This window comes from Pygoscelis adeliae, unplaced genomic scaffold (genome assembly GCF_000699105.1).
Source record: "Pygoscelis adeliae isolate BGI_AS28 unplaced genomic scaffold, ASM69910v1 Scaffold343, whole genome shotgun sequence".
NCBI classification, from domain to species: domain Eukaryota; kingdom Metazoa; phylum Chordata; class Aves; order Sphenisciformes; family Spheniscidae; genus Pygoscelis; species Pygoscelis adeliae.
Window position 1 is genome coordinate 538,398 of NW_008824402.1, and position 27,183 is coordinate 565,580.

General features: G+C 41.4%; 1 protein-coding gene across 1 annotated transcript in view; it reads right to left on the minus strand.

Annotated features, from left to right (window-relative positions):
- Positions 1-27,183, minus strand: part of KDM5B (lysine (K)-specific demethylase 5B) — a 45,506-nt gene that overhangs the window by 3,950 nt on the left and 14,373 nt on the right. Inside the window, exons 7-23 of the mRNA XM_009320378.1 lie at positions 26,102-26,260; positions 25,377-25,496; positions 24,770-24,928; positions 24,140-24,321; positions 21,082-21,244; positions 19,954-20,073; positions 18,036-18,230; positions 17,444-17,625; positions 16,681-16,805; positions 16,186-16,336; positions 12,365-12,479; positions 9,990-10,345; positions 8,676-8,814; positions 5,844-6,023; positions 4,820-4,978; positions 2,478-2,963; positions 6-102 (exon numbers count right to left, since the gene is read on the minus strand). Of these exons, the coding sequence (XP_009318653.1) occupies positions 6-102; positions 2,478-2,963; positions 4,820-4,978; positions 5,844-6,023; positions 8,676-8,814; positions 9,990-10,345; positions 12,365-12,479; positions 16,186-16,336; positions 16,681-16,805; positions 17,444-17,625; positions 18,036-18,230; positions 19,954-20,073; positions 21,082-21,244; positions 24,140-24,321; positions 24,770-24,928; positions 25,377-25,496; positions 26,102-26,260 (3,088 nt within the window). The remainder of the gene's footprint in view (positions 1-5; positions 103-2,477; positions 2,964-4,819; positions 4,979-5,843; positions 6,024-8,675; positions 8,815-9,989; positions 10,346-12,364; positions 12,480-16,185; positions 16,337-16,680; positions 16,806-17,443; positions 17,626-18,035; positions 18,231-19,953; positions 20,074-21,081; positions 21,245-24,139; positions 24,322-24,769; positions 24,929-25,376; positions 25,497-26,101; positions 26,261-27,183) is intronic.

Genomic DNA, 27,183 nt, shown 5'->3' on the forward strand with positions numbered 1-27,183 from the left:
GTTGCAGTGCTGTCCTGTAGAAAATGGAGAATGTAAATATATGGTTCTGTTATCCCAGTCATGAGGCATGGAGAATGACATAGCTCCAATTGTCTGGGAAACCTAGAAAACAAAACAAAACATAATGCATAGATATTTTCACTAAACATGTAATTTTGAAGTGTCAAATAACTGCAATAGAATCAAAACTTCTTTCTCTTACAATTGCTTAAATCTTGTATTCCTACAAACGGTTCAATCTAATAGACCCAAATCCTTCGTCCTACACCTGGAAACAGGCAAAAGCAACTTTATTGCCAGAATTCTTAGCTGTGAATTATCATTTCCACAGAGATCGGAAGCTAGCCCTAGTGCTAGCCCACGCAGCAGCGTGCTCTACCAGAGGAGAACGAGCCTGTGGAGCAGAGACAACACAGGCAGAGTCACTGCAGGGATAATCCCCGACTTGTGGAAGCGAGGGCTTCAGCTCTAGAATTGACTCTGGGTAAATATTACAGTTTCCTCCTTTTGTGCACAATAAAGAAGTGATTCTTCACTGCCTTGATCCAATGAGGCACCAGCCTGGTTTGAAGCACTTCTCTTCACCTCAGCACGCACAGAAGACATGCCAATGGCAAAACGTGCGCTTACTTATGCAAAGGCCACTTCTGTAAGCCAGCAAGTGTTAGTTTTGGACTCACGAGTGTCAGAAAGGCATCTCACCAGATGTCTTCTGAAATATCTTCTGCCTCACTAATTCAAGTGCCTGGGCCCCTTTCAAAATCTGTCTCTCAGCAATTCTCACAGCTGTTTTTCAAGTGAATCAAACTCATCTAAACGCTCCACATCCTCCACTTTGGCCAGAGCCAAAAAAGCCCAGCTCCAGTGGTTACTGCTACGAGTGTCTCTGGGAGAATGAGAATGTTGGATTACCCCAGGTAACAGGGAAAATAAAATTGTTACAGGGCAGGAGAGCAACGCTGAGACACTAGATTCGCCGAAAAACCACCTCAAATCCATCGAGACCACAGTTTTAGCTCAGCGCCTGTGCCGAGATGGCTCTGGAGACCACCTCTGACCTGCCCTCAGTACCATTGGCTCCAGGAAGGCCCCTGAGCTCAGGCACAGCGAGGGTCCCAAGCTGACGCACGTGGTCTGATGCTCTTCCATGGAGCTTCCCAGGGACTTCTGATTTGGGAAATGCGGCCACAAGGACCCGAACTAGTTCTGCTACAGTTACCTTGATTTAGGGGGTTACTGACTTGAGCTCCAGACCACACAAAAATGGTTAGACTGCTTTCAGGTCGGAGGAAACTCACGGTACCACGCTGAGCTAATAAAACTGTGCTAACAGAACTAAGCTTACTGTTTCCATTTCTGGCCCAAACATCAACTTATATGCCAAAATCTTGCCCAGTTTTTTTCAACTATATTAGTTGGTCTAGTGAAAAGGTACTTTCAAACCTAAATTATCAGAAAAATTCTCTTAGATGCCTAAACATAGTTTTAATTTCTAGAACTAGGCTTGCCTATTTGAAAGATTTGGTCAACACAAGCAACTTGGTATAGCTGAGTCACCAGAGAGGCAGCTACGATACCTCTTTCAAGCACACGTGGCACATTTTATGTTTTAACATAACCGAGTGAGAAAACACAAACACACAGACTAACCGTAACAGGGTTGGACTAGCAAAACTAAGGCCTTTCAATCAAAAAGTAAAAGCAACAGAGCACATTTCATTTTGGGATGTTTTATGTTCTTTATGCTGCACAGACCTTGTATTTCAGATTTTTTCTGTATTTATCATCTCAGGAACTCTAGAAATGCTTAACCCATTTCCCCACTTTCTCTGTGCTTTTTGCTGAAAGATCTTTACTGGTGGAAGTCTGAAACTCCATCATGACCACACCTGAAACAGTTGCTGTAGCTTAACTCAGTAACGTTAGCAGAATATTCAGCTTGGCAGTTCTAGTGAAGTGATACGGAGAAGAAGGAGCAGTCACGGATGAAGATACCCTGTTAAAAACTACCTCGTCTGAGAGCTAAGCTGGTAACACACTGGACAGTTTGTGCCTCTGTTACTAATTCTCAACACTTAAAACTGTACTGAAATACTTGCAAGAACAGAATATAAAGACTAATTGAATACTAAGCACTCTAGAAACAATAGCTTCAGCAACTCCGTCGTTAATAGTGTCACATCAGAGCGTAGGAGCTGGGAGGAGGAGAAGGGAAAATAGGCCCTGTAGGAGCAATTGTTCCCAGGGCTCCAGCAGAAGGAGAACAGGAAGCTGTTGCTGGAGGACACAGGCATCCTGGCTAACCGTCAAGGCAGAACCCGAGCTCCTTATATCTGTAAAGCAACACATAAACAATCTGCCTTGCCAGGGTTTGTATACAGATACAAGGAACCCGAAACCCAGGGAGGCGTTACAGGCTGATCCTGCTGACCACGCACCACCCACCGCCAGGAAACCCGGAAGCAGCTCAGCCTCACCTTGTTTGTCTCTGGCAACTGGCCTGCTGCGGCTTGCCACCTGTTGTACAATAATCCTGAGCCAACTTTGTCTTGTATAAGTTTTAGATTCCCTGAATATAACATTTGTTGTGCTCTGTGCTGCCAGTTCACAGTTCTCTCGATCATATACCGTAAGGCATCCCCCTCGGGAAGCCTCACACGGATACGCTGCAAGGAGGCCAGCAACGGTAAGATCTTTTCTAAAGGTGGCTTTTCTGATCGACGACAGTGTGGACAGAGCCACACACGAGGTCCCTGCAAAACGTTGGGCACCAAAACACAGCCGGTGTGGAAGAACCCTCTGCAGAGTTCACACTGTATCATCGGAGCAGCCGGCTCCTTCTGGCACAGACAGACTTTCAGTTCTGTATCCTCTTCGCTAGACAGCACCTTCACTTCGTTTGCTGCTCGCAGAGAACGCAACGCTTCCATCTCCTTTAATCGGGCTTCCCCAAGCGTAGCCATCTAAAAGGGAGTTCAAAGAAAGGGATGTAATCTCGAAAGGAACATTACCCATTAGAAACAGGGTGACCTCTGCACAACCACGCTCTTCAGATGTGCCAGCGAGGATTTCAGATCATTGCGGAGCTCCTCACCCCCGTACGCCTTCAAGGCTTTGAATGTTTGAAGCGAAGCAGTTATGAGGATGTGCAGTGACATGACTTCAGTTTCCTTCTGTTTTGTCATCAGGCCCAGAGATACAAAGCTTATTCCTTTGCAAAAAATAACCTCCTAACTCCCTTCCTCTCTGTTCCAAATCCTTCATGTTTTGTACTACAAAAACATTACCTGCATTAAAGCAGCTTAAATTCCGAAACAAGTGCAGATTTGGCTTGCAGGTACTTCCCTGTGAACACGTCTCTCAAATAAGTAGTCTGACCCTCTGTAATTGTAAAACTATCTGGGCAGTTTTCAGAAATACAAATGCATCTCTGATACCCACCTCGCACACGCTGTCAAGTGCACAGGGCCGCACCCTGACCTAAGTACTGGCTCTGGGGTCTGTAAACACCAAGTGCAATTCGGGTGTACTCCTGAATGTGGTGTTTGTCCTTTCTACACGATCTACATGATCCTTTTTTCAAGGAATCTTTAGCATTAGCTGCTATTAAAGATAGCAATATATTTCAGTTTCATAAAGGCTATTAGTAGCAGCTGCAACTAATAAATTCTATGCATTTTATTATGTATCTAAAAATAAATGCATAGAGGAGGGTTTATAAATATACACAAAACAGTTATTTCACACATCATGGCTTTGAAATGCGATGACTAGAGAAAAATCAGCTATGCAAAAATCAGACAACTGTGTCCAGCATGGGCAGATACGGGACTCGGGCACAGCACACTGCGTTGCGTACACAGGGGTGCTGAGCACTGCAGCTACAGCGTTGGGTTGTGAAAGCATCCAAACCTCCACTACAAGAACATTCTTGTTCCCCTCGTGTCAGAAGCAAAACCTGCCACACTAAATGAGTGCGTTTTCCTGGGTGCGGTCCATGTGAGTATCCTTCTCTTTCAATACCCAGCCGTTAACGAGAGATTGCCTAGTCAGAGAGGAGAAGGGTGTGCGGTTCAAAGGACCCAGCCTCTTCTCCTTCCAGCACTCGTAGGGACGCAGTCTGCAAGTCTGGATTTCCAGACAAGGGAGGCCAAAACCGAAGCACCGAACGTACAGGTTTCAACTAGCTGCCACAGGTTAAAACTTAAATGTCCCACACCTAAAGGGACAATTATATTCAAACCCTACCAAATCAGTCTACTGCTCCTCATTAATCATGGGACGTTGTTTAATCTGACCCTGGTGGAGGCTCTGAAATAGGGCTTTTGGGATGAAGCACTTTACTGGCAGCGACTAAGTCTGCTCTACCCCGAACTAGTGTTTTATTGACTTCATAACACATGAGGTTTTCTTTAATTATTTATGGTGTTTGTTTTAATTATAAATGGTGTTGGGTTATTGTGTTCTTTGAAAGGATCAGACTGGGGAAAACCCTATCCTAGCTTTAATAAGGTTTTGGTATGGTGGGGGAAAATAGGTCTCAATTTTTTATCTTCCTGTGCTTTGTTAGGCTACGGGCATCGCCTGGCAAACTGTAAGGCTCCTTCATGCACAAAGACAACACACATTTTTTCCACTAAAAGCAATTTTGGGAAGTCCGAAGCAAGCACAGAAAAGCACAGTCCTAGAAGTCCTTCTGCAGAACAGCACAGCAAGGAGAAAAGAGTGGAAGAGAACACTCCTGCGCGAGGGGCAAACATAAAGATTCAAAGAACTTAGAAGAAACTCCAGTTAAAAAAAATAATCTTAAACCACATACCGCAGATGCAGTATCTTTGCTCTCGGAGAGAGCCCTTTCTAGGTCACTCAGAGTCTCTAGCTTAGTGCTTTTCTTCTTTCCACTTGGCACTGGCTCCTTCAACTTCTTCTGCTTTCTCTTCAGATTCAGCATTCCAATATCACACCGGGGACATAACACCTGGTGGACAGAAAAGCAGTATTGTCTGCAACATTTTAAACGCATTCGTCCTGCCCTAACACAGCCATGTATGACTGGTTAGAAGAGGGATTCCTGCGTTTTTTTCCAAAGATTTGGGGGACTAGGATGAGGTTATCTGGAAAATGGGGAGAGGTGGAAGGTTAAAATTCAATTTTATAAAATGGGCAGACCACAAACACCTCCGTGTTTCATTTAGATTGCTGGTATATACAGACAGCTGATACACTGAACAGCCTCCACATGATTTAAGCTGCAAGCCCTGGAAAACAGTAGAGGATTCCAGGGGCTGCCCTGCATTCCCGTCGGCCCTAACGGAGAGAGGAGGGCTGGGGGCAAGAGGGGCTCAGCGTAGGCCAGAGCGTGGATTGCTCAGGGACTGCAGGTGTTCACACACACGCAGCAGGTTCAGAGGACCAGCTAAAGCAGCTACAGCCTCGCCCTTACCACAGCCCGACCGTAAGGTCTGGCCCTCACCACGCTGAGGTGGGTGAAGCGGGTATGAACCTGCACTCCAGCGGCTGCAGCCTGACACAGTGAAGTAAATTCAGTGCCACAAATATGTCAATATTCCCATATTTATATTGAAAATGTCAGACTACGGCACAGCACGCTCTCGTTAGCCACTGACTAAGAAGAACAGAGAAAGTATAGCCAAATCTTAAGCATTTTAAAAGTTTAAAATGATCACTAATGGTCGATCTAATAAAAAGATGTTAAAATAATCCTAAAACAATTCTGCAAATATACTTAATGTTTACTGCTATTTCACGAGTTAATACTGTAACGCAGATGTGCTTTTGCTGTGGTGTGAGTGGTGGTCTTCTCCAGAGCTGAGATCTCTTACCTCCAGAAGAGAATAAGGGGAGTTCTCGCACAGAAACGTGTTAGCTGCACACTCCTTCCACACTTGAACTTCTGACACCAAGGACTCCAGCCTCGGCAGGTAGTCCAGATGCACTGGAATAGATCGACCTCTTGTGACAAGTTCTACCAGCGTGTCCAGTACAGGCACACGTCCTCCAACCTGTCAGATTATAAATTAAAAAATGCTTGATGTATATAAGACATACCGCTTCCATGAATCACAGCACGCCATTCAGATTAACTGAAGGTAAAGCTTGTAAAAAAGAATGTACTGCTTAGACGTTTCAGTCACTTCCATAGCTGTTATCCCAACGTTTGTGTTTCTCATGCACTAGTCATTAAGTACACAGACAAAACTAATGAAACACTTGGGGGAAAACAAAAAAACCCCCCACCACTTACCAAGTGACAGTTTAAAAAAAAAAAAAAGAGAGACTGCCAACAATTTAAGCAGACTCCCTATCTAACAATCTGCATTCACAGCAGAAAATCAAAATAATTTAAAAATAGACCCAGAAGTCAAGTCTAACCCAGTCCCCGGCACGCCAAGACCAAGGAACCATCTCAAGTATCCAACGTGCCATTCGAAAGCGAGCTCTGTTCATTCACTTAGCAGCCTATGCCTAGGGCAACCCAGTTACAAGAGGTCCAGCAGAAAAGCAGCACTGAGAAGTAATTTCTAAAATAGGCAGTGATGTGGGACTGGAGGACTATTCATCCAGAACAACCCCAACGACTCTAGCAGCAAACCTCAAAGCACCGACACCAAGAACTTCCTGCAAGTCACAATGACTGCAGGCATTCACTAAAATCTCTGCAGAACTGAAGCAAAAATTCTTGGCACAGACATTTTTCCATATTCAGTGGGCAGAATTTCAGAATCCAAAACAAGAAATTAGAAAACGCCAAGAACAATTCGCTTAAGTCCTCTCACGATAGCCCCCAAAAGTTAGTATTACATGAACTTTGTTCCTTCAAAATTTTAAAGCCCAGGACAACTCATTTTTTTACATAAAAGCTTCTTGACTCAAAAGAATTTAGTTCAGATAGGCCTGAAAATACTGGTAAGTCAGATCAGAGTTCACTTTATGGAAAAAACACGAGGACAAATGAAAATTTAAGAAAATATTTGGCAACTTGTATCAAAGTGAAGTCAGGGCTATCCCAGTCCCACCCCTTCCTGATCTGTGCAGTCCCACTGACCCTGGCTCGAGTACTTGTGAGGCTGAGCCACGAACCTCTTCAAGAGTCCGTCCAGGCTACGATTATGCACTTGGGCTTGAACTAGCACGGTGTCCGGCTGCCCGAGCAATCGTGCTAACAGAAGAGGGGAAGCGGGAAGTGAGAAGAGGGGCGAGTTAAGCTGCCATTGAACTGTAGAAGCAGCAAAGAACCTAAAAACACAGGAAAGGAACCTGGGTCCACAAATAAAACGGTCTGAAAGGTTAAAAAAAAGATTCAAGTGGGAAGTGCTAGAAGCCAAGGTGAAAACCCGTATAGATCTCTTGTTTGGAAGACTGGTTTTCAATCTCTGCCATCAGCTTTTTGCTCAGTTGAAAACTTATTTCCGAGTGTGAACATGGAAATGGAAATCACACAAAGCTGGAAGGAGCCTCAAAAAATGGAAGAGGGTGAAGAGACAAGGGAAGGAAGAAGAGAAAACCAAGTAACTTCCACCTCAAAATTCCAACAGAACTACTACAAAATTTCAAGCATTTTAATCCATGAAATCAAAGGCCGACCATACAGGAATAGAACAAGAAACAGCCTTGAGACTGGCCACGCTTAGTGGTTAACAAATGAGGGGATACCTCTCAACCACAGTGAAATATCACTAACGATACAGCTGTGGAAACAGCAAATGAATTCTGTGGGGCCTCAGAAGAGGCGATTCCATGACCAGTAAAAGTATTAATATCCTTGTATCATCAGATCTTGGTGAGATGTTACCTGCGGTACAGTACACGAGGCATGCTCCAGAAAGGTGCGTTCAAAACTGGAGAAAATACAAGGACAGGACCCTTGTCTGATCAGGAATATTCCTGGATCAGGAACTCTTGGGGTTTTTTTAGAAGATGCTAGAGGAAAATTATTTGTTTAGCCAAGCAAATGAAGGCTGTGAAAAGATAATATTGTTGGCGACTTAAATACTTCGGGGATTTGTTTATTCAAGAGTCAGCAAGCAGAGCTTTGACTGGGTCAGCTGCTCCACCCTGTGTGTTACAGGAGTGCAGTAAGATGATCATCTTTTACAGGATAGCTGTTCTTTAGCTTGCTGATGTTATGAAAGCACTCGCTGAAAATAAGACACGTTCCTTTAAGTCAGGACAGTGGTTGGAGCGTCTTAGCAAAATGACTTCCACAGCATGCAAAACGTTTCACCTTATTTAACAAGAAAGTGATCTTCGTAAGGATACTACAAAGACAGTATTTTTCTTTCATCTGCAGAACAGTACACAAAAATATGATTACCACGTTATTAGTGACTGAGCAAAATTTACCTTAAGGTAAAGCTCCATAGTATAGTATCTTTTTAACTTTGGAGTTTTGTTAATAGCTCCTTTATAGATTTTATTGCAGCCAGTTAATTGCAGAGGTGAAAGAATACAAATCAGGTCCAGAAACAGAGGTAAAACCAACAGCACTCATCAGCCCATAACTGTGCCATGTCCGAGGCAAAGGATGTTCTAGATCAAGCGTTCTTAATTCAGTGGGGTGCTGAAGCACCAAGTGCACACAACGGGGTGTGGCTCCGTTAACCTGACAGCAGGTACTACCACTCGCCAAGAAGCCAAGGGCGCAGTTTACGTACCTGCAGAGCTTCCACCTCCTGCAGCCAGTCTTTGGCCTTCTGTACCGCGTCTTTCAGTGCGACGCCATTTGGGAGATAGGCTGGGATCTCCTCTATCTCTTTCACTGCTGCTACGAGACTGCTCAGTGACTGCCGTGGTCTATGTGAAGAAAACATCTCAGAATGTAAAACACTGCAATACAATGGGGGTTCTTCTACTCATCTGGCTTATTAAAACCGAAGGGTTACACCAAATAATGACATTATGTCCAGAACTACAGGCGCTTACTGTACCACCAGGGCATTAGTAATGCAGGTATGCTCTTAGAAATCTGCTTGCTATAGACTCCTACTAGAAATGCTAAAAATATGACGGAGTCTGTTGTCTAGTTTTTCAATATTCACACATTTGGGCTTAAGGGGTATTTAACATTCATTAACTTTTGAACGATAGACCCTTGGATCCTCCTTGAACCTCAAAACAGTACCAACTAAGAGATTCCACACTAGAAGGTTAAAAAAGTGGAGATGGCTTTTCTGTACTTCACAATTTGATTTTGACATTTTTAGAAAAGTACAAGCCCAACTGCATCTCTATTTTGGAGGGTGAAACCAAGCTTATTCCAGTTTTGTGCTCTATGAAGTTATCGTTCTAAAATACTATGGTTACTAATGAGTAAGAAATGCTCAAACGCTTTCATAATTATGAGGCTGGGGGAAAAAACTTTAAAAAGTAAAAAAAAATTAAAAAGTGAGGAATCTTGAGGGACAAAACCTTGCATACAAGTTTGTGTCACCTTTCTAAACTTTAAGTAGACTGTGCTCTCCCCCATTTTACTTTATAAATCAGAAGGTCAAAGCAATGAGCAAGAACGTTCTCTCAGTAAGGATGTATTTGGCTTATTTCCTTCTCCCCTGCACCAACTGATCCAGAAAAATTTCCTCTATGTTAGAAACAGTCCATATAATAAAATTTTACCAGTTGGTAGTATATATCTAAGCTCCATCGGGACATGCATCCTCCAGTCTGACACTGGGGGAGGGAAGAAGGTAGAAAGGAAGGAAGAGGTGTCTTAAACCCCTTCCTCGTGGCGAAAGGAGAACTTGCACAGTGACAGCAGAGCACCACAAACACTGCAAGCTCACAGCAACGTTTAAAATCACTCAGTCACTCATCCCCCTTCTCCATCCCTTTCTCTTCTGGATGGCACAAGTTTTGCCTTCGTGTTGTGAACTGGATGAACAACCGGGAGCCCCTTCAGAAGTAAGGCCAACTATCGCCCTCCTAAACAGCTCATGGAACCACAAAATGCACCACTAAGATTTAGCTTCTACCTGGCCTTTATCAGATTTCTGGCTTTGTCATCCCAGTGTTCAGATACAGTAAGGAGCTCTTGCAGCTTCGCCATTGCTTTCTCAACCGCTGGGTAGGGAGCGAGTCCAACACCTGAGTCTATAAGACGTCTCATATCATCTAGAGTAAGAGAGTTTTGGTCTGAGGAAGCCAGTTGCACGTCCTCGAGCCAGCGTGCCTGTTCCAGACGTATCCGCAGTTCAGCCAGCTGGGGTAGATCAACGTCGAAGTCAAAGCTGACATCCAACAGCTCCTGAAGTTCTGCAGCACTAGGCATTTCTACAGAAAGGAGTTTTTGGCTTTGCTGTTGAAAAGCTTCCACACGATCCAGAAGATCCTGAAATATACAAATGCAACAATAAATCAGAAGAAAACCCAACGCCAAATCTCTTAAACATTTAAGTGCAAGCTTAAACATTGAAGAGCAAGCCTCCTGGCAAACACCACACTGCAATGCACACAACGTGCACGGCAAATTATCATGACATTTGGAACACTTAAATAGCGTATCTTCAACACATAGTGTATGTATTGGTATCTCCTCATACACAACGTGCCTACCAGCTTGAGGATCATACAGCAAGGGAACTCCACTCCAAACTCCTTCAAAAAGAGGTCTCAGAAGAATAGAAAGGATCTAAAGGGAAGTTTTAAGTGTTCCATCAGTGCTGTTTTCTGGGTTTGTTCTGGAATGATTAAGAGGGCTGGAGAACAGCAAGGTTAAGATTAAGAAGGCTTTGAAGAAAGGTGGGAAGGGCGTGGAGCTTCTGGGGTTCATTTCTGCTGCACTGTTAAGGGTTCTGAGCTGAACACACAGTCCCAGTAAGCCACAGGCATTTTACTCCTCCATGCAGTGCAATACCTTCTCTCTCTCTCCCTTCATATGTTCAACAGCTAATTACCCCAAAAAGGCACATCTGTGGCTGTTTGCACTTCACTCAGGACAACGGACAGTTAGCCAGAGTAATCTCACTGCAAAGGCTGGAATTATTCTATATCTAGCCATCCTGCCCAATGCTTCTAGTACTGGCTGAAATGCTATTCCAGCAGTAAGTTCTTCCTTCACAGCTGACATCTTGGTATTTTGTCAATGAGGTTGTTTGCCAGGGTAGGCAATCTCACCCATAATGGAATAAAGCCTTTTTAGAGGTATATTAAACTGTGAACTCATCTCCAGTAACTGTTGGCCATTTATATTAACAGCCTAATTTGCATGACTACGTATAATTTAGGATTGTTGAGAATGATATAAAAGAATACACTGACCATATGTGTTTGATATTTCCCTGTTCAAGAATGCCAGATGGAGATGGTGTCTGGCATTTCTAAACTTCTGCTTTTTAAATAGTTAGCTAACTTCAGAGTTACAATGCTATAAACAAATAACTGTAAATAGGATTACATAAAATCTGATTCACACATTCCAGACCTGATAAAGCTTCAAAAGCAATACTCATAAAGCTGGCTTGAACGGGTCTATTCTGATTCAAAGTTACATGATACTGTCTGATCTCTCAGCCTTGTGTGGACACTTAAGAGATGGTTCAGGAGCTGGCCACCAGGTGCACCTCCTGGTTCCAAGAGTCATGAATACACAAAGCCATTCTCCTTTAAGACAGGAATTGCAGCTGCCCAGAATTTATGTTCCTTTTTTTGATTACCCCTCAGTGTGATATGCAACATTTTCGCAAATCCCGACACCAAATCTTGAATTACTTTCAACTTGTCTGAGGGCTGATCATCTGGTGCGCAAATAATGAGCACTAGCTGATGGTCGTGGGAGACAAAGTGATCTGACTCACCGTCAGCAGCAGGTACTCTGCTAGAACAAGTATTTAGGTAGTAGCCTAGCCTGGTAGCTTTGGCTAGGGTTATCTGGGTCGTTTCCTGGAACGTGGGTGGATAGCACAAGGAGGTATCTAATTACAAGACTATGAGAAAGCTGATTCTGGATTAATAAAGAAGGAAAGTGATGTGAATGGGAGAACTGTCACTCAGATCATTATGGAGTTTTGAATATTCTCAGATACACCTGGCTTCACTCTTAAGAGGAGACTAGTTAACTCACCTCAAAAGTTTAATCTGTAGTTACCCAGGTCATCCTGCTGCTGCTTTTGCATTACTTCGTACAACATTAACATTTTGATTCCCCTGTGTAGTATAGAAATCTACTGACAATGAACACCAGCAAGTCAGAGCGCTCCGTTCTTAAGCAACTCATGTGCGCAAGTTACCCAGGCCTGCCAGTTTAAAGGTATTTATTCTCGGAGCAAATAGTACGATAGGAGACTGATGCAGTGCAAATTCATCACTATGACAAATGCTCATGTTCCTTCCCCTAGGATTTCCAAGTTACCTTCAGTAACGGTGTCTGACTGAGGACACAGGGTAGAGCATACAGCTGCCGCACGAACAACCGGAGCTCATTCACAGTCAGCTGATTTTGACACTTTCCTCCTCCGGAGCGGTACCTGCAATTACACACAATTCAACTTTGCTGGATGCCACCAAAAAGAAAAATAAAAATCTCAACTTCTCAAAAATGTGCTTATGATGTCTTGTAAGTCAAACTTTACTCACAAATAACAGAATATTCAAAAGCATCCAAGCAGCCTAGGGCTTACATACATGGGAAAACTTCAGTTAGCTATAGCAGAACAAGCTATTGTTGAAAATACTCTTTCATATTAAATAGTATTCTGGAACAGCTACTCAGCCTTGGAATAGCACTGGTTATTACAGAATAAAATTAGGCTTTTTTCCAGAACACAAAGCAATTGCGGATAAACTATTCAGTTATGTTGCAATAGCTATTGTAGTAAGCTCTCCTCATGCCCATACCAAAAGAGAACAAATCCCAATTTTGAATGGGTTTTATATTAAAGTGTAGGCACTTCTGAAAAATCCTCTTTACGCTGAAATCATCGTTTTCATTTTTATCTAAAAGCTTTGTACCAAATGAGTGGCTTATAAGTGTTAACAAATTGGCTAATATTAAAAACCTCTCTAAACTCAAGCCAATATTAACTAGGTCTGAGAACCCTGAACAGAAAAGGAAAGAAATCTCTTACAATGCTGGTTCCAATTTAATCCACAATATGTCATTTAAACAAAAGAGGAAAACAACACCCCAGCAGGATATGCCAGCGTGAGTGGAATGTGAACACTATAAAATAAATTTTAATTTACCATTCCATGTTAAAAATAGGTATTTTTAAAGGATATGCAAGATCACATTGGGAGTTCCAAAATCCATAGTATGCTGAACAATAAAATGAGTTCAAAGTCTCAGGTACAACACAGGCTGTTTTATGATCTACAACGTTTTACTGGTTTTTGTGGAAGTTCTGCAGTATCTTCCAGGAAAAGGCACAAGTTTTAAAAATAAAGAAATATTTATGTATATATACATACATGCACACACATATACACATATCTAAACTGCAAAATTGACTGTCACGAGATGGTTTTGATAACCAGAAATTACACGAGCCTAAAACAAAAAGCACACACAGAAGAAAAGCCCATGTCCATCCAGGGTTATTAAGCACAAAGATCTCTACGCACAAGGTCTCTAAACTCTTGGAGACTTTAAGGAGCAGAAGAGGTGCCATGAGGCCTGGAGAAGGAGGGGGACGGATAGTGAGAACATCCCTTTGTACGTGCCCTCCTGTCGCACTGTCCCCTTCCAGTACCATCTACATGCTAGTGCCAGAGAGGGACGAGGGCTACACTGTCCTTTGGCCCGATTCAGACAGCTGTGCACAGAACAATCTTCCAAACAGCATCTGTTAGGACGGTTCAGTCACCCATCGCCGTAAGAACCAAAGGAAACAGGGAAGTACAGCCCGTCTGCATTTCTTCAGGTACTACGGAGAAGACTGTGAGCAAGAGTCACAGGGTTTACTCTCAGCAAATATTGATCATCTACCTTGGTCTCCTCTGTTGTGTATGCTATACAGGAGGAAATCCTTGAGTATCACTGACTACCACGATTAACAGGGATAACCTTTCCAGCTGAGTCAAGGCTACTGCATGACTCCTCCAAACTGAGGATCAAAACAAAATACTCAGTCCATAAAGGAAAATTTGTCAAAAATATGAAACAAACTTTAGGCAGGATCCTTCATAACCAATACACGGCAGTCGGTGTGATGAAGGCTGCCCAGCATCCTGCAATGTGTGAACTTCACGTAGATGAAACTGTATTTGATATAATACATGTATTAAGATTTTAAGCAGATTATTCCCTTCTTTTTATCTCCCTACATAGGTTATGAGCACTCCTCCCTTCAATCTTAAGAAAAAAAAAAAATCCATCAAATAACATGGGTTTTTAAAACTCTAATTATGAAGACATGCAACTGGACTTTTCCAAGAAATACACCACAAAAAACTCAAAGGAGAAATGGTGAGAGAAAAGGGCTAAAAACACTTTGGAGCCAATGCGAAATGCAATCCAAGCACTGCCTTGATCCTGTGTAGCGCAACACTGGGAGGATTATTCACCACAGTCTAATGCTGAAGGAGCTGGCAGGTACAGCTGTGAGAAAGGCTGATACACTATCACAGTGACAAAAGAACAGACCTAGTCAAGGAGATGAAGATAAAAATTGCTCCCCGCTCTTTCCAGGCCAAGCGAAGTCAGGTACATGTTACGAGCTGGAAAGACTCTCGGAAGCGCTCGTCTGGCACGGACCAGCTGGAAAGGGCCTGGCTGCTGCTCCAGGTTCATCATCAGGAGGCCTGAGCAAATACCAAGGATGGGAGAACACGTGTACTGGGAACGCCAGAACGAGAAGAGATGGCTCAACACTAAATGAAGGAAGAGATTAGGACTGGATAAATCCTTCGATAACAATGCCATGAATCTCTGGGTTGGAAATTATCTATCTGGCAGAAATCGTGTCTGTTGGAGTGCTGAATTTTTCATTTCCTCCTGCAGTATTTTTACATTGCTGTGATGGAGGCTTCATCCTCTTGTGTTTGCAAGACAGTGAAGTTGAATTTTTATCAAGTCCTTGCTACAAAGACTTACACAAGGATAACTAGGAAAGGAAATCGCAGCTACAAAAATGTCTAAATAGTACTTGAATATTTTGCTGCCAAAGTCCTTCGAAGTCAGCCTTTAAAGTACTGCAAGAACACAGGGAGTGACAAGCTACAAGATACCTCCTGAGGCAGGCAACATGCAGAAACCACACATGTGCAGTTATACCAGCACAAAGAGCAACTGCTCTGACAAACACCACGTTGTTCAAAGCAGCAGAGACAGGTGAAAGTTGTCCAGATGGGAAAAGAGAGAAACAACAGGTTTTCCTGAAGTACTTCATGCTATTAAGATTGTTGGACTTGAGCAATATTGTCCTCCACATATATAAACCCAAGATTTTCTTAGAAACGTATCATCCCACGAGACTAGATACAGCCATTGTAAGCCTGGGTGAAGAACCTGCAACAGACAACGGTAATTTGTGATCCCCAGGAGAAAGGCTAGTACATCGATACAGTCGCAAACTGATGACGTAGGAGACCCGGCCTTGTCCTTCTGGATCCCCTGACTCCTTTCAATTCATTTCAGACATGGAAAGTACTAGCAGGACCAGGCAGCCAGACATCCAGTTCACAAAGAATGTATTGCACAAACACTGCGCTATCTTCAAATTCCTTGAGCAAATAACCTGTCTAAAAGATTTAACATATGTCCTGCCAAAGAAAGAGCAAGTATTTTTCAGAGCTCTCATACAGTATTCCCATCATTATCAGCTCAGGAAGTTAAGACACTTTATTTTTCCACAAGGCATAAAGCGTAATGAATATAATGACATATGCACCACTGACAGATTTTCAGTCCCCATGGCACAAAGACAAGTGGAGTGTATCTTGTTGGGTGTTGCTTTGTCTGGAAATACCACACCAATTTTTCCTTTCGGGGAACGTTAGAATGAATTTACTGCCCAACTGTCAAACAGAGAGGAAGAAAAAGATTGAAAGCTCAGGATGTTTAACTTATTACATGCGGGAAAGGTGACTCGCCCTGTAAAAGATGGCTCTCTTGAGAGGACAAAAAGATTGCTTTCATTTTTAAGTCTTACAGAACACTGGCATCGATCACTGGCCACTGGTATCTATCTTCAGTGACTCAATTTTGTTGCAAACACATATAGTAACATTTACCTGGTTTGTCTTTTGCCATTAAGAAGCTGCTGTGCAACTGAAGCACATTTGTCTGCATCCTGCGTAACTAGTCTGAGGTGTCGCAGTAGATCATTGTCTGGAAACTTTTTCATTTCTGATTCTTCTATCAAAGCCTTAAAACTGATGAGACCTTTTGGGAAAAACACTAAGTTAACAAAAGTCCCCCTTTGTGATGGATTTTAAATGGTAAGGCTGAATAACACAACACTAAATATATTTCTATTTGAACTTCAGTTATATTTTGTGTCAGTGATTTACAGTCTTCTCACAAAGAGACAGTTTAGCATAATTTCTGGGACTATAAAAGCTAAAATATTTACTTTAAACCATGAAATTATATATGATTTCCTTTGATTGTCACATTAAGTATAAGACAAAAGTTGCTAAGTTTCAGAAACTAAAAACTGAAAAATTAGCCATTTAAAATTATGTAAGGTATGTAGGTAAGATACTTCCTTCTTTTATTGTACTTACTTCTTTTATTGTTAATTTTTGCCTCCAGAGCTTCATTAACGTTGGAAGCCCATTCATTGTATGATTCCGCACGCATCTTTAGCGCATTCATCATTGGATAGAGCTCCTCCAGGGTATAGCGGTACCTACAAGTAGCACAGAATTCAAACTCTTCAGCAAAAACTGGGGGGGAGCAGGAGGGTGGAAGGGAGGGGCATCGAGATGTGTTGGTCTATACAACACAGAAAAGATCTACTGTGCACCCAGGGTTATACAATTAAGGCATATAACCACACCAGGTTCCTCCTAAGACAATTTCAACGTTTGAATTGCTCCAAAAAACAATTTCAACATTACAACTGAAGCAATTGTGAAATTGTCTTAGGACAAGCTACATCCATGTAGGAACAAGTAACAAACAACAGGAAAGGAAAGATGACAACAAGAAGGAAAGATGACAAAAGCAAAAAATATTACTTGGCAAGGACTGGATGTAAGGGATGATGACCTTGTTGCTATAAATAAAAAAGCAAACTGACTTAACCAGCAATTTTTGCCATTATAGAGCAAGAAGAGCTGAATGCTGAAAAGAAAGAGTCTTTGTAGATGAGCACAAAAAAGGCGCTTTGTTTTGGAGGCACTGTATTTGCAAAGGACTGAGAGAAACAGAATACCAAGACTAGCTCCATTGACAAAACAGAGTAGGCACTTTGATAATCTTATCAAACCACATATAATAAATATCTCCAGAACTATTTGCTATTATTTGGCAAATAAAGCTTACCCCAGTTTATATTTGTAGGTGGGACAGGAACAGAGATCCTCGGCATGGTACAAGCATACCAATAATCCAGGTTTACATGGACAATAAACAGCAGACATGAAACAGGTGGTTTTACACTTTAAGCACTGTCGTTCATCATCAGGGAACAGCTCAAAAGCCACTCTCTCCGAGTCAGTCACTCCCTGCAAAAGTATGTTACATCACTTCAAAGTCTAATGAAGAGATCATTATTCCAAGCTAAAACATCAAAAGCTAAATTTATCAAAGTAATAATGAAGTTTAGAAATAAGATAGTAAAACCAGGTAGACAGAAATCTTGGTTAATGAAAAGTCAGCTATTCTGACTAAATTACTAAAAGAACAAACATTACTTTAAAAGAGACATACTGAACAATATTAAAGGGCAGATGCTAAAACAAGATGCACGATAAATTATTATTTAGCCAAGCGGTCCTCTGAAATCAACAGTGCTACTCAGGAAGGTACCATGTACCTCTGAGCTGCTGGCAACACAGTACAAGTCCCAGCATGTCTTCACACCACTGTTTCATCTGTTCCTTCATTCATTGTAATATTATTTCCTACAACTCACCAGTTTATCAACCTTCTCACGCAACCTCTTCTCATCTTCAATCATAATAGCCATGTCTTTCTGAACCGTAGATGCTACCACAACATCAAGAACATCTGCTTTGGAAGCCATTTTACAGATCATCTCATCATGAGAAAACACGCAGTAACGGTTTAGCAGGCGGTAATGTTCCACACACTGGCGACCCAATGGTAGCTGCATTGAAAAACATTAAATAAAGGAAGAGTTCATTTTGAAAATTACATTAAGATACTGACTTTTTATGCTACTAACCAAAAACTATCCAAATGAAAGGCCAAGACAAATCCTTCTAGCAACAATATTCATAACTCAGAATGTAGAACTAGAGAAATCAAGACCCTGCGTTCTTGTAAACCAGGACTCTTATAACTCCTTTACAATGGACACAGTGCGTTTCCCCCGTGAACCTAGCTAAAAAACTCGCACTCGCTATCTGGAAGAGACCATAATTAGGGGTAACTAAATCACTAAACCACAGCAGGCTCAGGAAGACCCAAGCTAAAAATACACAGAGGCTGGGGAGGCGTCAAAGGGAAGAGTAGGGATGCCCCGACAAAGGCAGGTTGCAGGGCACGCTGGACCTTTTTCTCAAATGATATGGCTGTTTTATGTAGGACACGAACTGTGCTGCAGCATGAGAAACTGCTGACTCCATGAACCATTAAAGTCCCTAACTAACCCCAGGCAGAGTAAACAATTCATTACAAGCCGGGCAGGTTACTCATGGCTTTATTTCAAGGCTGTCGCTGGCCAGGTGGATAGTGATGCTCAGGTTACAATGAGGTTACGTGTTGAGAGTCTGGTATGAAACTCATGGAAGGACAAGAGAAAAACCAAAACCAAACCAACCAATATGCAAACACAGTCACAATGCAGAAAGCTTTCTTCCAATTTTAGTCATCTCCTACTTCTAAGTGACATTTTTTAAATCTAGCAACATTTTTAGATGGGCTATATTTACAAATAGCTAAGATCTTTTTTTGGGGGAAACAAAAAATCAGAAGAGGAGTAATTTGAAATATCAGTAGCTTCAAAAGATCTTTCTCAGATCAGGCAACAGCGTGTGTCTGAGAAATCTGCTGGGAAGGAGAAATGATTACTTTTAACTTTGGAGCAACTACCCTCCATTTGTTTTCATTTAAAAAAAGACAAAAAACTTAATAAATTACTGTGACCTAACAATTGTAATGTGTGCCTATCTCTGTTGTTTCAATGAGCCGAGTGAAACTTACTGAGAATAAAGTACTGGCCTGTAAACCTTCGGTTTGAACATAAAACTTTCTGTTCCCTTCTCATTAAGGTATTCTTCCTTAAAACCCTACAGCACCTCTGCTGTCCAAGAGGATGTACTCACATCAGATGCAATTCTTCTTACTATTTTTTTCCCCAAGAGGACTATCAAAATCTTTAACTGTTCTTAATGTATGTTAAACATATCATCCGACTTAATCACAGAAGTTGAAGTAGAAAAGAAGTCCAAGTCGGCTAATGCTTTTCAGCTGTAGAAGGCACCTCTTAGAGAATTCCCAGTGCAATAAACAGAAAAATTTCACTCCAGCTCTTGACGATTTGAATGGAATTTGGGGACCCAGAAGGAGTAGATTCTAGCAGCACTGGTACTTCTCATATTCTAGGCATGCGCAGAACCTTGCCTACCTCCTGCTGTAAAAGACACATCAGCCCTAATGTATAATTTCAAACCGAACCTTAGGAACCAGAGAAAGCCCACAGTTCACTACATAAAAGAAATACCTTCAGCAAAACATTATGCTTCCCGTAACAGGCTCCTCCTGATCTGTGGACTAGATTTGTGCATCAGCAGTAAATTAGAGCTGTACATCAGCTAGGAACAACTTTGGAACTGCATACTTGATGAAAAGCTGTTTTTGGAACATACCCAATCAACTGTGCAGAAGTTCACAGCTTCAGCAAAATTGAAACCCTGATTGAAGCCACTGTGATAAGCTCTTGGAAAGGTGATCACAAACTCTCCAGCACACTGATTGGTTCGATAAACCTAGGAGAAAAGACAGACAAGCATTAGGTCAAACCTAAACAGAACTGAAGGCTCTGAAGACAATACGGATTTCCAGTTCCTAGTCACTTCTATGACGACTTCAGATAGTTTTAAAACATAAGCCCAAGAATTACAACTGGCATTTGGTAACTTATCATATAAAACCCTAGAAAGCAAAAGGGTTTCATTCAGCCATACCCACACTCTAAGCCATTTTGAGTCAGCTGTCTGCCTTTTGCACTTTGCTAGCTCTGTTGACAGTTACACAGGTAAAGCACAGGCAAGGCGCTCTTCAACGCGTAGCTGAAGGGGAAGAGAAATTTGGAACCTACTCAAAAGTTTGTACTGCAGTAAATCTAATACTTTTGGTGCTAGACAACCAGGAAGAGAGCAGGCAGGTCTTGCTGCATCTTTCAGTTTTGGAGTCTCTCACAGCATAGTAGACACCACAAATTTTGCCACTTTTTCCAGATTTTCCTTTAAGTCCCAAGGTCAGCTAGTCAAAAGCTAATTAAGTTGTAAAGGGACATAATTCCCATGAATAATTTAGCATGGAATATGATGGAAACTGATGAAAAATGTTTTTAAATACCTAAGAACTTATCCAGGAAAAATAAGAGGATGTGGATGACAAATAAAGGAAGAATGGGGGTTGGCCCCTTGCCAGAAACTCTATGCCAAAAAAAATTGTGTCTGCTTAGACAGACATAGGAAGAGCTCCTGCCATTGTTTCAAAGGTCGAGACTTTCCAGCTGAGATACAGAAATAGAAATATACTAAGGTGGATCTCCAGAGAAGAGTTTGCCAAGCAATTCCAAAAGCAATGATTCCATTGCCCATCTGTTCATACTAGCACGTTATACTAGACAAGGAAGATACAACACACATGGAAACTACCACACCATCTCTGTAATAAAAGTGGCTTCAATTATTAGCTTTGAAGTAGAATTCAGTGCAAATGAAAGAGGGTTGGGTTTGGGGGAGTAGCACAGGAGTCCAACAACATACAGGCACTCCGTGGGCCATCAAAGTATTCGGGTTCATTATGGTGACAAGTTGGTGCAAGAGATCTGGCTGAGATTCAAATAGCTCTGGAGCAAGCTTCTTCATTACATCCTCCAGCTGTTCAGCTGCATACCCTGGGGCTCCATACCACGTTTTAGGCTCCCCCCTGCAAGATTATTAAAAAAAGTTAAATATAAGCAATCTTGTAAGTTACATTTTCAGTCTTCCGCTTTAAAATACACCATGTCAAAAGAAGGGTATATCACGAGGAAGGAATGCAAAGATTATGTACCTTCCTGAATCTTCACATTTTATGCAGGTCCCTCCTCCAGACCTAAGTTTTTAACTGCCTACATTTCTGAGCACATACTTAAAATATTCTGGGGGAAAAAAAAAAAAAAGACTGAAGAAGTGCTCAGTGAAGCTCTGCTGATTCCAGCACAACTTCAAAATCTAAGCTGTTTGTCTTTTCCCATGAACACAAACTCCCTCTCGGATCTAATGACCAAAGCCAGTTCGTTCTGTCTTGTGCATAACTGCCATAAAAGCAACATATAGTAAGTAGAAATTAAACTTCCAAATTATGCAACTATAAGAGACACAAAAGACATGAAGAAAAAAAAAATCCGTATCCAGAATAGGAAGAACTTTTAGCAACAGTTTAACCCAATGCAAGCCAGTTGAGAAAAATCAAGGTTATGCCTATGTGTTCCAATAGGCATTGTTTCAGGTTTACGATGAAGCTGGCTCACTGCACCACTAGATGAAAATGCCTTTCAATCCCTTATAAAGAACGATGTTAGAAAAGGTATTTAAAAAATAAGATGACAGACAAATCATTTTCTCCCAAGACTCCTGAAGAGCTGGCAGAGTAAAGCTGACCCAACGTTGTTCTTTTTTCATAAATCATAAAGCAATTGGGAGGATTCCAGAAGAAACGAGTGAAGTATGACTCGAGAAGCATATCCCTCATACCTAGGAATTTCTTCCTGTACTCAAACAGCACCTCTGTCACGGTGAAGAGGACAGCTAGTGTGAGGGACTGTGGAAGTTACATCAGTATCACAAGGAGTAGCACAAGTAGACTCGTTACTACGCAGTGTTAAGTGACTATGCAGTCTTGGACCTGGTCATCATCTTGAAGCTATTCTATGAATTCATGAAGACCAGCCACAGACGCAATCAAAATCTATACTGTGTCCTGACCCAACTACTGGGTTAGTCAAGAATTCTGCTCCTTGCTACTTGTCAGTGCCAAGGAATGGATGACAGCAGTTATGAACTATGCTAAACTTGGACAAAAATACTGGTACCAGGGGTCTCTGGACTTCAGGAGAACAGGTAACAGAGAAAGATACAATTCTAATGGATATATTAAGGTGTCAGCCTTATGAAGGCAGCGAGCTGCAGAACTGATGAAGGTGACAGTTCTTTCTGCACTGCTCTGACAGCTCCACATTCCTGCCTTTAGAAATACTAGCATCAATGATGGTAATTCTTCCTCTGACCAGGACTTACATCTTATTTATTTATTTATTTGCAGGCATCTTAAGAAGCAAAGATTTGTTTTTTCTCCTTTTACCATTTCAAGAATTAACACAGGGTTTAGAGTCATGCAGGAAAACTATTGCCTTCAACCCTATGAAAGGTCTGCTGCTGTAGCCTCGTTCAGTTGGGATTATCTGCTCAAAATACTGTACCAGGATACAAGCACATGGGAACACTGAAGATGGACATGCCATCCCTAGTACTTCACAAGAACGAGTCCTGCCTTCTAAAGTCTTTTCAGAGTTTTTCAGAGTTTGGAGCATTCAGTGGCAGGTCATTAAGATTGACTCCTCTGGCCAAGAACAGTATTAACCTCAACTACACATTGCTCTCGAATAGACTAAAAAACCCAGATATAAACCCCTACCTTAAATGGAAATACAGAAGGGTATCTGCAAATGAAAAGACAAGACATCAAGGACATTCATGCTGGAGGATAACTAAATTAAAAGTAGGTAGGGCTACTTTCACATGTCTCTGCAAATGTATGTAAATGAGTGCACATATACATGTATGCACTTATGTATCTTTCTGGCCTTGACTGCAAACACCAAGGCAATTTGGGACAAATTATGCAGCACAGAATGCCATTCCAACAACAGCGAGGGAAGCTCTCCTAGAAGAAATGAAGTTTCTACTGCAAACAAAAAACCTCCTCTCCTTCCCACAGTTTTCAGTCTGATTGAAGACCCAGACAAAAAAAAAAAAGGGGGGGAGGGGAACAAATCACAAGGAAGATAATTTTTACAGTGTAATCTTGATCACTCATTTACTTAGCCTCACTCAAACATTTGTTTTAATAATGTCAAGTACTAAGAAAGCAAGCAAATTAAGTCACTGACAGCTTGGACTGTGCTACAGCAGCAGCTATTTCAAGGAGCAGCAACCAAATTACTGACCAAAAAGATGACCTACTGAATAGTAGCTGGGATGTGGTTTTACCGTTCTGCTGGAATACTTATGTGAACAAGGAAAGGGCAAGAGCTTTACAGGTTTCAGGAAGAGTGACAAGAATAATTCAAACTCTAGAGAAGCTGTTGTAAGGTGAGAAGTTTAAGAAGTTCAATCTATTTAGAATATCAAAGAGATGGCAAAGATCTGTCCTGATTACAGCTGACAAGTGTTCGCTTGATGAGAGGATTTATGATAGAATGATCTATCTAACAGACAAAAAAATATGCAGGATCCTAAGATTGTTAGTTGAAGCTAGATGATTTTTAAAAAAACTTGCATGGTTTTTAATTCTACATTGAGCATAATAAAACATTTGATGGAGTATCTGCTGCATCTCTCATGGATTTTTTAAACTGGGAATGGATGTCTCTTTCCAAAATATGACCTCTTGTCCAAAAGCAGGAATCACACCATGTCAAATTTAACCCCGCTGCTACAGGATTGCAAGGGTTATTCTGGCCTGAACTCTATGAATCCAGTTTTAGTCCACTAATTAAAAAGGGGAAGGGGGAATGAAAGGGATATTGCTTCTCAGGCTGAGTTTATTCCTCAAACTCACCAATGCAGATAGTTAATTGAATAGCTCCAGTGGTCTTCTATATGCCAACAAAAGGAAGAAAAGCACATTCCTACATATAGCCAGGGTAATTTCATTCCACATATGTCTGCAGTGATGTGAGCAAGAACAGACTGCTCCATCACAGGCATGTTGTTTAAATTCCAGCCACTATCAAGGTATTCCTGAAAATTGAACAGAACAGTCACAGGTTTATACAACATGAAGTAAAAAACCCAAGAAGGTAAAACTGCCAAAAGAGCAACAGAAGAAAAGCATCCTTTCCAATTAAAAAATAGAAGAAACAGGTCAATGAACCAAAGAACAAAACTTCCATTGTCTTTGCTCTTTTCACAAACCTTATCTGGCCTGCTTTGTTAAAATGAGACTTTTTTTTTTTTTAGTCTGGAAGTTAATAAATAACTTCTAGGATAAATCTGTGGCTTTTAATGTCTGATCACAGCAAATTTTATTTATTCAAAACTCTGATGTAATTCTCCTCTTCACATACTGTGCCAGATACACAAAACAAACACTTTGCAACCCAGTTCCATTATTTTGCTTTGAACTGAAGAGACTTACTTAATGCAGAACTGCAATACAAACACACACAGTGAACTAATAAAGACCTACCTCTTCTTCTGGTCTAACTTTAAATTTCCCACCCCTAACTGGGAAGCCACTGCCAAATTCCTTTGAAGCAATATCAGCTCCATATTCTACTGTCACATCCTCTTCAATGGTACTAACAAGTCTCCAGAATTCTTTTTCAACCAGCTCGGTGGGAACCATCTAGGTATGAGAAGAAAAACAAGGAGTACATACTCAGGAATCAGTATATAAAAAGCACATGCATAAAAGCTATCTCAGGGGGGAATCTCCATTAGCTTGAAGCATTTCCCAATTTCAAAATCACTTCAGCAAGAGAAAAAAAATGCAGCGGAAATGCGGTTCCACGCAGGACATGCTGCTGCTTTGTTCTCTCAGGAACGGGTGATAGAGAGTATTTTCTTCCTTACAGACACTTCTTCAAAAGTTAAAAAAACCAAGAAGCCGGTGGAACAAGAAACCATGACACCAGCAAGAACAAGGATTCACTGATGTAAATGAGAATGTCTGATTTGGGATTTCATCCCATTCAAAAAGGGAATTCCCCCCTCCCCCTCAGAAGTTATATATTTTAACTAAGCACAACAAATGAAATCTACATTATGGCATCAGGATAAATACATGAACATACATGTACTGGCATGTTAAAATAGTCTGACTTGAATGCATCTGCCATTTCTCCAAACGTGCGAAGTGTATAGTCTCTTGCTGCTTGTTCAAAACCAAATGCTTCTTGAGGCTTATTACACTCCTGCAATTGAAATGATAATTATTTCTATAATGTATTAATAAGAACCTGTGCTCAGATTTGACACAAATGGGCTACTATTACAGCATCTGATGGGGAAGAAGACAGGGCACCTGACCAAAATGAAATGACTGCCCCAAATCGCACAGTCAGAAGAAGAAACTACTCTGCTTAATTCACGAAACCACAATATTTATTTATTTAAATAAATAATAATCTGCATAAACATTAATGAAGTAACATGCCTAATTTATCCTTCCTCTAGTAGAGCTAAGCAAAAAAAAAAAAGATGCATAGACCTCCACACTGAAGCACTCAGTGAGACTCCAATTTTAAATACAGAGGAAAGGTACCAATTAAAATCCAATATATTCTTTAAAATTTTAGCAATGCTAAGACAGATCAATTTTTGGCTCCAAAATATTGAGCAATAGCTTTGCAATTTGAAGCATGTCCAGTCTTCATTTTAGTTTTACCCTCTATCACCTTGTTTGCACAACCTTAAGTAATTGTATTCTCAATCCTTAGGAGCAAGTTTAAAAAAAAACCAAAACCAACACAAAATAAAAAATAACCTTCAGCTTAACTTTTATGGTTTGTCGAATTACCTGAGCCAAACACTGGGGACACCGCCAGTCCCCTTTGGGAACATCATGAAGGGGTGGAATTAAACAAAAAGTATGGTAACTGTCATCACAGCCATCACACAACAGGAGACGGTCCTCATCGTTACCACTGCCACATAAGAGACATACATACAAATCCACCTGTAACAAGAAATTGCCAGAGTGGGAATTTGAGCACTTAAGGTAACTCATGGTGAAAGAGCAGTTTGGTAACTCAGTCATCTGTGACGTTTGCCAAAGCTTATTTTTACTATATCTCTGAAACGTAAGTGACACAAGCAAACACAAAATATTTATGTAAAAGTTTAAATTACCCCCCTCTAATTTAAGGAAGGACGACAAGAGTTGCAAGCCCTTCCATGTATTTTTTTTCCAAATGACAGAAGACTTGATTTACTGGCCAGGATAGTTTAAATCAGCAGTACTGTGGATTCGGCAGGTATAACATAAGACCTGTTGGTGGCTCACAGATCCTTTTTCTTGTTGCTCTCACGTGCAGCATGTGAGCAGAGATGTTTCATCCTCCTCTGAGACCAACTGTTTGGAGCCTCAGAAGAAAGAAAGGGGTTCCTCTTGGTGGGAGTGTTCCTCTTTTTCCCTAGAGATACTGGCCAAGACCTTCATTTTAATTTGGAAAGGCACAAGCTTCCCAGCAGAGCTATGTGCTTTTGGGCAGGGGGGCAGCTGTTAAAGAAGTCTGATGGAAGTCACACACAGCAGCTACTGAGCCCCAAGGAAAAGGTGCAGGCACTCCAAACGTGGGAAGGGTTGTCTGCTGCCTGTCCCACACCACACCTTCGTTAGCAACAGACTGGAAAGCTCTTCTCAAACACAGAATAGAGCTGTGAGGACAAGCAGACCCTGTTGCCTTATGCTGTTAAAAAAAGAAGCAGCATCTCCTGCTCCTCCGCGCAAGCTTTTTTTGTTTAGGGGGTGTGGGTGTCAGGCTTCTAGTGTTTGCACATTTCATTCTCAGGTATCTAGCTATAGGTGTGGATTAAACGAAGAACATCTTTGATTTTAGGAAGGACCCAAGTAGTAGCACGGACAGAAAGAATCTCAGT